Source organism: Mandrillus leucophaeus, unplaced genomic scaffold, assembly GCF_000951045.1.
Source record: "Mandrillus leucophaeus isolate KB7577 unplaced genomic scaffold, Mleu.le_1.0 Scaffold737, whole genome shotgun sequence".
NCBI classification, from domain to species: Eukaryota; Metazoa; Chordata; class Mammalia; order Primates; family Cercopithecidae; genus Mandrillus; species Mandrillus leucophaeus.
The window spans coordinates 750,990-759,598 of NW_012107997.1; the positions used below are offsets into that span (position 1 = coordinate 750,990).

An 8,609-nucleotide genomic window follows, 5' to 3' on the forward strand; every position below is an offset into this window, starting at 1 on the left:
AGAGGCCTCCATTTACAGATGAAGAGGCTGAGGCTTGCGGTGGGGGGTTGGGGGAGGTCGGGGACAGGGGAGGCAGATGCTGGGAAGAGAATGCATCTCTCAACTTCCAGACCACCAAGTCAGAGCTGCAGAAAGCTCAGATAGTGTCCAACCCAGAGCTTCTTGAACTTGAGTAACATATGCCCTTGTCCCAAAAGGAAACACATTGTCCCAGAGCCTTAAGATCTGAATTATGCTCTTGTGCTTTATGCTTTTATTTTCTACATAACTGTAAGCCCAAAACAAATTAATAAATAAATACAAGCCAAACTACAAAAGCGATCAAAATTCACATTAACAAACAGGTTAATATGATGAATAATATTGTTTTGCAGAAACAGAATCTCATAGGGCACAGGAGAGGAGCAGAGCACCAGCAGGGACCCTAGCCTTCTTCCTGCATCCATCAGAGCCTTCAGAATGAGGAATCTGGGGGACAGTAGCATGTCAGGGGGAGGGAAGAGGAGCAAGAGAAGGCAGGGACAAGTCAGATGCCAGGCAGAGGAAGCTGAGAGCCTGGAGACTTGGCTGCTCCAGGGCAGCGTGCTTATCCTCTGGGGTCGACCATGTTTCTTCCTTAGGCAGGGCTCCTTGAGGCTGAAATTGTCCCTAGCAGACCCTCGATGGTCAGGACACTGTCATGTCACCTGCCAGTGGGAACCTCACTGGGCTCTGCCCACATCCAAGCACTGCTCCTACCTGCCACTTCTGCTCTCCTTCAAGTGGGGACACAAAACAAACATGCTGTACAAGTAAAGCATAGAGCGTGTCATAAGGTGAAATGGCTGGTGGCTCCAGCTGGAAATGGGTGGTGAGGGGAGGCCTCAGTGACCAAGTGACATAAGGGCAAAGGTTTGGAGGAGGAGAGGAAGCAAGCCATAGGCATTTCTCAGGAAGGTGGTCTGCCTGGCCAAATCCCACCATCTTTCCAGCCTGGTTCAAATGCCTTTTCTTCCAGGAAGTCCCCCAGAGCTGTTTGGCTACACTCTGAATTCCCACAACTTTTTCCTTAGTTGTACTGGTTCAGATTTGGATTTTCTTTCCTACTGGACTTGGAGCTCCTTGAGGTGGGGACTGTGTCTCCTCTTACTAGAATGTCAGCTCCACAGGGTAGAGGTTTTCTCTGCTCACTGCTGCATAATCCCAGCCTAAGCAGATGCTCTACAGAGGGTAGTGAAGGGTTATGGTGGATAAAGGAAGGGATGGGGATGGTCTCTTCGCGGGATGTGAGCTTTTGGTGGCAGAAACTTCACCAAACTTTTTTTTTTTTTTTTTTTTTTTTGAGATGGCATCTTGCTCTGTCGCCCAGGATGGAGGACAATGGTGTGATCTCGGCTCACTGCAACCTCCGCCTCTCAGGTTCAAGCGATTCTCCTGCCTCAGACTTCCAAGTAGCTGGGATTATAGGTTGCGTGCCACCACAACTGGCTAATTTTTTGTATTTTTGGTAGAGATGGGGTTTTGCCATGTTGGCCAGGCTGGTCTCAGACTCCTGGCCTCAAGGGATCCACCTGCCTCAGCCTCCCAAAGTGCTGGGATTACAGGATTGAGCCACCATGCCTGGTCACCAAACTTACCTTTCTAACCAGTCCCGTTACAGTACCCGGCTCAGCTCAAGATCTGTCCAATGTAAGAATGACTGTTAGCCGGGCGTGGTGGCTCACGCTTGTAATCCTAGCACTTTGGGAGGCCGAGGCAGGTGGATCACAAGGTCAGGAATTCTGGACCAGCCTGGCCAACACAGTGAAACCCCGTCCCTACTATAAATACAAAAATTAGCTAGATGTGGTGGCAGACGCCTGTAATCCCAGCTACTGGGGAGGCTGAGACAGGAGAATCACTTGAACCCGGGAGGCAGAGGTTGCAGTGAGCTGAGGTTGTGCCACTGCACTCCAGCCTGAGCAACAGAGTTGCAACTCCATCTCAAAAAAAAAAAAAAGAATGACTGTTGACTTGAATCCATTGTTCTCAACTCAATTGATCAGGTGGGGGAACCCAATGCCAGAGAAAAGACTGTGGATTCAAGACAACCACGAGTTCTTGGCAGTCAGGGCAGCTGTGCCTTTGACATGACCAACTCTGTCTCTGGATCCACTGTTTTTTTCTGGTCAAAGCAGCTGACTGAATAGCTGAGCAGGTCTTGGTCTGCACAGAGGAGTGGGCCTTCATTCACTCAGTAAGTACTTATTGATTGTTCTACCAGCTGGGATATAGCAGTAAACAAGTCAGGCAAAAATCCCTGCCCTCATGGAACTGACTTTCTAGTGTGTGGGAAACAGAAACCAAGCAACCAGTGATATCTACAGTATGGTAGATGATAGTAAATGCCATTGAAAATGAAACAAGGAAGAGGCAGAAAATACTGAAGGGGAAGGGTACAAACTTCATAGAGGGTGATTAGGGGCAGCCTTACTGAGAAGGGGACATAGAAACACCAGAAAGGGGTGAGGGAGCGAACCCTGAGGCTACCTGAGCCAAGGGCATTTCAGACATAGTAAACAGCCAGTGCAAAGGCCCTGAGGTGGGAGCCTGCTGGGTAGATTCGAGGAATGGTAGGGAGCCCTGTGTGGTGAGAGCAGAGTGTATGGGCTAGGTTGGGGGATGAGGTTAGAGAGGAAATGGGGGACCAGATGTCAACTTTTGCTCCTACTCAAATGTTCCAGTTCTCTATTTCTGTATAAGAAACCACCCCAAACTGGAGTGGCTTAACACAACCCTTTAATATTCTTTTTCATGGTTCTGTGAGTTGACTGGGCTCAGCCAGGTGGTTCTTTAGTGGGTTCTCCCATGGGGCTGCAGCCAGCTAGAGGCTGGGGCTGGAGGCACCCATAAGGTTCTGCTGAGCGCCTTCTTCACTCATATGTCTGGCACTGTGTTGCTTTCTATGTGGCCTCTCTCTTCAGTAGAACCCATCTGGACTTCTCCCTTAGCAACTAAAGGCTTCCAACTGGCAGGAAGCTGAAACAGCCAGTCTCCATAAAGCACAGCAGCACTTCTGCAGGGCTCCATTAGTCAGAGCAGCCACAGGCTAGCCCAGGTTCACGGCAATGGAGGGACAGAGTCCATCTCTCCATGCATACAGGGAGGGAAGGAATTCATAGCAGCCATTAACACATCCGAGCAAAAGAATTCAAGGGGAGGTTTTAAGCAGAGAAATGACATGATAGGATACCTGACCAGTGGTGTGGAGATCTGTCATGCCAGGTTCCTCCTGTTTTTTGTTGACAACCCTCGTGATCTTTTCCCCTCCCCACTCTCCCCTTCCACTCTGACCAAGAGTCAGGACTAAACCCTACCCGCTGGGCACTGCCCTCTGCACATGGGTTTGAAGGTATACAGCGCATGTGCTGAGATGGTGCACACAGCAGGTCTCAGGGAGAGAGTGTCCTTATCTGGCATCTGCCCAGCCCCAAAGACTCAGTTTTCCATAATTGGGATGGCCATTTGAATAGAGGAAGGTAGAAGGAAGATTGCAGGAGAGTCTGAAAGAGCTTCTTGCCTGGATGCCTCATCACTGTCCTCTGGATCCAATGTCCTGCTGGTTAATGGTGGCAGCGCTAGCACTGTGAATGGGAGGTGGGAAGAAGCTCTGGATTCTTCTCATTCCCCTGGGTGGCACTTTCTGGTGCTGCTGTGAGTACCACCCCAGGGGGGCACCATTCATACTGTGTCTGTTTCCACCAGGAGAGTTTCCTCCTGGCAGTCTAATTTCCACTCTTCCTCCCTTTCTCTTATGGGTGCCACACCTACTTTGGAACAATCTGAACAGCCATAAATAGGGACTCCAGATTTAGGAATGCAGAGCTTCATGTAGCAAGCATCCAAGGTTCCATCCCATCCGGCCAAGAAGCAGCTAATCACTGGCTGCCACCCTGCAGGGCTGTCCTGTCTGCACTCGGGTGGTGTGTGCACCAAGGAAATGCTGGGCATGTTCCACTGGCAAGGAGGGAGGGCCCCAGTGCCTGGATACCAAGATCTGGGCTCTATATGCCCTTGTCATCTGACCCTGACTAGAAGGAGCTAGAAGGGCATTGTGCTGGACCAAGGGAGGCCAGTGGCTCCAGCTGAGAGGTGGACAGCAAGAAGCCCACCAGGCTGGCAGCACAGCAGGAAGAGCTGGCTGACACAGGCCAGCCCCATAGATGGCCCAGTTATCACCTCCCAGATGCTAGTCGCTGAGCTCTCAGGAGGCAGCGGACACAGTGGTTCAGAGCTTGGCTTTTGGGGTCAGTTGGCCTGGGTTCAAATCCCACGACTGTTCTTTCTGTTGGTAAGATTTTTTTTTCCCCACTAGGAGCCTTAATCTTCTTATCTATAAAGTGGGTTTACTTCCCTGGGTGATGATAAAGATTAGTGAGATAGAGTTCGTATGCGCTCCTTGCATGGCAGTATTAAAGAATTACGATTGCCTGGCTTTCTAGCATCTGCTCCCAGTGGCCTGACCCCTAAGCTCTTGCCTTGCCTTCCCTTTTTATCTTTATTACTTTTCCCTAGACCTGCCATCCAAGGGGTATGGAATCTTCCAGTGACAGCATCACTTGATCCCAGGGTCACCTCAAACGGTTAATTCAGTGGGTGATGTTTTTAATGAAGGGCATAGGGTGTCGTCTGCGTTGTCCCATCCAAAGGTGTGAGTAGGGCCACCTGGAGCCTTGGGAGACTTTTTATCCTGGAAAGTCTATGAATTCCTGAAATCCACATTACTGTCATTACAGGGCCACCACAATGGGCACAAAGTTCCTCATGGGGAGACCGCAGTGTTGTGTGCAGTCCCAATAGTGTGATACCACCAGGGGGTGCTGCCCAGCTGGTCTCTGCCCCAATTTCCAGCAAGGCTGAGGAAGGCAGAAGCAAGAGCCCTTGGAAGACAGGTTTGACCCTTAGGCTGGTGGGGCGTGGGTAGCCAGCCTGGACTTGGAAGGTCTGCAACCTGGCAGGCTGACAGTGGCAATAGCGGGGACTCCACGTCAATTGGCCTCTTTACAATTTGCCGCCTGTTCCCACACACACCATTCCATCTCGAGACTCAAGAGATGATGCTCAGATAGTGAACAGAGGCTCAGAGAAGTCAGGGAGCTGCTCAAGGTCACACACCTGGTTATGTGACAAGGTGAAGATCCCTCTGGGCTTGGCTGTTGCCAACTCTGGGGCCCTGGCATTTGGCCAGTGGGAGAGGCAGCATGTTGGGGAGAAAAAGCCTGTCTGGGAGCCTGTAGCCTGGCTTGGAGCCCTGCTCTACCTCCACCCTGCATGCCTGATCATTCCTATCCAATCCCTTCTCCTCCTCCTGCCCCAGGGGATCTCAGTGACCTTTTCCCCTATTTGGGGGAAGTTGGCACAGGGCTCAGGATCAGTATGAGTGGATCCCTTGGTATTCAGCCAAGATGTGATTTTCCCAGACACAGCTTGGCCTCTTTAAGGACAAAATTCAGTCCTGCTAGAGACTTCTCACACCCCCTAACTAGCCACGGGCACTCCAGTCTTCAACTACACCCAAGTCTGGGATGCAAGGGGGCCTGAGCAGCTGGCTAACCCAGGATGCCCCAGGTCACCATTTCCCAGACTCTAGGCATCATGCCACATGCTGCACATGCAGCGTCTTTGAGTTCTTGCAGCCCTGTGAGGCATGGTATCATTACTCCCGTTTTACAGAGGAAGATACTGAATCTCAGAGAGTGCCTGAGCAGCCCTGGAGGAGGAGTGTCGCTTTTCCTCCATCTCTGCTGCTGACTGGCTGGATGCACAGGAGGACTGGGTCTCCAGACAGGACCGTAAAGGGCACAAGGGCTGCTTGTCCTTATCAGAGGCTTCCTGAGCACCAGCCCTTAGAGACAGGGAGGAAGGCAAGCGTGCACCTTTGAGGAACGCACAAGCCCAGGAGTTCCAACAGGGCTGCAGTGGAGGCTAAGTTGCAGCAGGACTTTTGAGCAAGCATGCGCAGATGCCAGCAAGAGCAATTGGAGACTGTAGTGAGCAGGGAAGGTTTGCAGGAGGAGGGGGACTGGAGCTGGTCATGGAAGGGTGAGGAAGAGTGTGCTTTGCAAAGGGGAGCTGTGGGGGAGAGCTGGGAGCAAAAACCAGGACTTTAGATAAGGTGCAGGAATATGCAGGTGTCCAGGGAAGAGGGTGTCTGTGGGAGCACATGCTTTATGATGCTGGCACCCACCTTGGTAGCAAAATGAGATTTGCATTTACTACAGTCAGAAAACCACGTGCCTCAGTGTGTGTGTGTGTGTGTGTGTGTGTGTGTGTGTGTGTGTGTCTATGTTTGAAGCCTTATGTCAAAGTCCTTTGACATTCATGATCTCTTTGTCCTTTCCCAGCTACCCTGAGAAGGTTGGCCGGACAGAAATATCCTCAAAGACAGAAAAGTGGGAGGAAACGTCTTGCTCTTGGTCACGGGCCTCCACAGTTGAAAAGCCAAGGCCCAACCAGGACTGCCAGCCCCAGCTCCATGCTCCTGCCTCCGAAGCTTTGCCCAGATCCCCATCCCAACTCCCAGCACCCTGCATGCCATCTGCCTCCTCAACCCCTAGGCATTCTCCCATGGAGGAGAGAAGCACTGTGTGAGCCCTTGTGTTTCCATCGGAGTTCAAGGCCAGGGTCGACAGTTCACCTTCTCCCTAACCACTTTGCTGGCTTTTAGTGCCCACCTTCCTTAAGGAGCAACAGCCACAGAGTAAGGGACCAGCAAGGAGTGAAGCCCTCTTCTGAGCCTCCGAAGGGAGTGGCTGGGAGGTGGTCCTCTGGCGAGGGCCTACTAGTTTGACCCCTTCTTTCCAGAATCTCCAGTGGAATGGCACAGAGAGGACTGAGGGTCGGGGGGGTCGACCTCTGTGCCTTGCCAATAACCGTGGGCACCAGCAAAGCTCTCGCCTGGTGCCAGGCACTGCTCTGAGTGCCTTGCGCATACACGCTCTTCACACCGCCTGGGGAGGCAGGTACGATTATAACCTTCGTTTTACAGGTAAGGAAAGTGAGGCACAGAGTGGTTAAGTCACTTTCCCAAGGTCATGCAGTGAGTGGCAGAGCTGGGGTTTGGGCCCAGGAAATCTGCCTCAAGTAACTGTTTTGCCTCGATAAATAATAACAATAATGACATCTACCATTTGACGACCCCTTCCTATGTGCCTAGTGCTTTAATTCCTCAGAGCAATGCTATGATTTAGGCGTTGATGTTGTCCGAATTTCTCATTTCATAGATGAGTAAATCCCGGCTTAGCAGGGCGCCTGGAATGAGGTGACTGCAGAGGCTCGCAGACGTTAGGTCTGCCTAAACTGAAGCTTCCACCCTCCTCTGCCTCTGTGACTTTGGAACTTTCGGAGACTCAGTTTCCCTGTCTTAAGCCCTCTGCTCCTCTTGCTTCCCCGCTCCAGCAAGTGAGAGTGGACTGGGCTGCCGTGCCTGGCGGGTGCGGGTCGCCGGGCAACTCCGGAGTCTCCCCTTCCCCATCGGCCCGCAGCAGAAGTCCCAGCTCCCGGCGTTTTCTGTCTCTCGGAGAGTTGGGGCGGAGGGAGTGGCGGGAAGGTGCCGGGTGGGCAAGGTCGGAGCTGCGTCACCGTCACCGAGAGGCCTGCAAGGCCAGGGAGAGAAGGCCCCGCTGTGATTTGGGGAAGGGCCGGGGGGCCCATAAATCACGTGCTCGGGGCTGTTGTGAAGAAGCGGACTGTCCTCTGGGAACATAGAAGCGCCCCTGACTTGAGTAGGGGCGGGGAGGGAGAGCCGAGGAGGCAGGTTCTGGGCCAAGGGGATGGGGGTGGGGGGAGGTAGGGAGCACGCGGACAAAGGAGGCGGCCGGCGGCCCAGCTGTTTTGAAAAATGCTTCCTGTTTCTTTAAAGGCGCTCGCGGCTCGGGCGGCCGGGGCTGGGGAGGCGGTGGCGGCGGGAGCTGCCTCCTCTCCGGGCGGCGGCGCTGACTGATCTCGCGAACTGGGCTTCTGTGTAAACTGAGGCTAAACAAACACAGATGGAGCGCAGCGGGCGTTCTCCAGAAATGCTGGCAAGGCGGCAGCGACTTCAGATGACACTCTGAGCGCTCCGGGAACGGACAGCCCGGCGGCTTCGCGAAGCCGGCGGCGCAGCTGCCCCGGGCGAGGGGGAGAAAGGGAGAGGAGAGGGAGGGGAGGGCGGGCGAAGGGGGAGAGCCAGAGACTTCTCGGCGCTGAGCGCGGCGGCGGCCCGGGCAGCCCCACGCTCCTGCCTCGCGCGCCGCCCGCGCCATGAAGCACATCCCGGTCCTCGAGGACGGGCCGTGGAAGACCGTGTGCGTGAAGGAGCTGAACGGCCTCAAGAAGCTCAAGCGGAAAGGCAAGGAGCCGGCGCGGCGCGCGAACGGCTATAAAACTTTCCGATTGGACTTGGAAGCGCCCGAGCCCCGCGCAGTCGCCACCAACGGGCTGCGGGACAGGACCCATCGGCTGCAGCCGGTCCCGGTCCCAGTGCCAGTGCCAGCCCCAGTGGCCCCGGCCGTTCCCGGGATCTCAGTGACCTTTTCCCCTATTTGGGGGAAGTTGGCACAGGGCTCAGGATCAGTATGAGTGGATCCCTTGGTATTCAGCCAAGATGTGAT

At 53.7% G+C, this 8,609-nt stretch overlaps 1 protein-coding gene across 1 annotated transcript in view; it reads left to right on the forward strand.

Moving 5' to 3' along the window:
* The first annotated feature begins 7,859 nt into the window (after window positions 1-7,859).
* ATOH8 (atonal homolog 8 (Drosophila)) overlaps window positions 7,860-8,609 on the forward strand; it is a 21,930-nt gene continuing 21,180 nt past the window's right edge. The window contains exon 1 of the mRNA XM_011965822.1: window positions 7,860-8,571. Within this exon, the coding sequence (XP_011821212.1) occupies window positions 8,260-8,571 (312 nt within the window). The 5' untranslated portion in view covers window positions 7,860-8,259. The remainder of the gene's footprint in view (window positions 8,572-8,609) is intronic.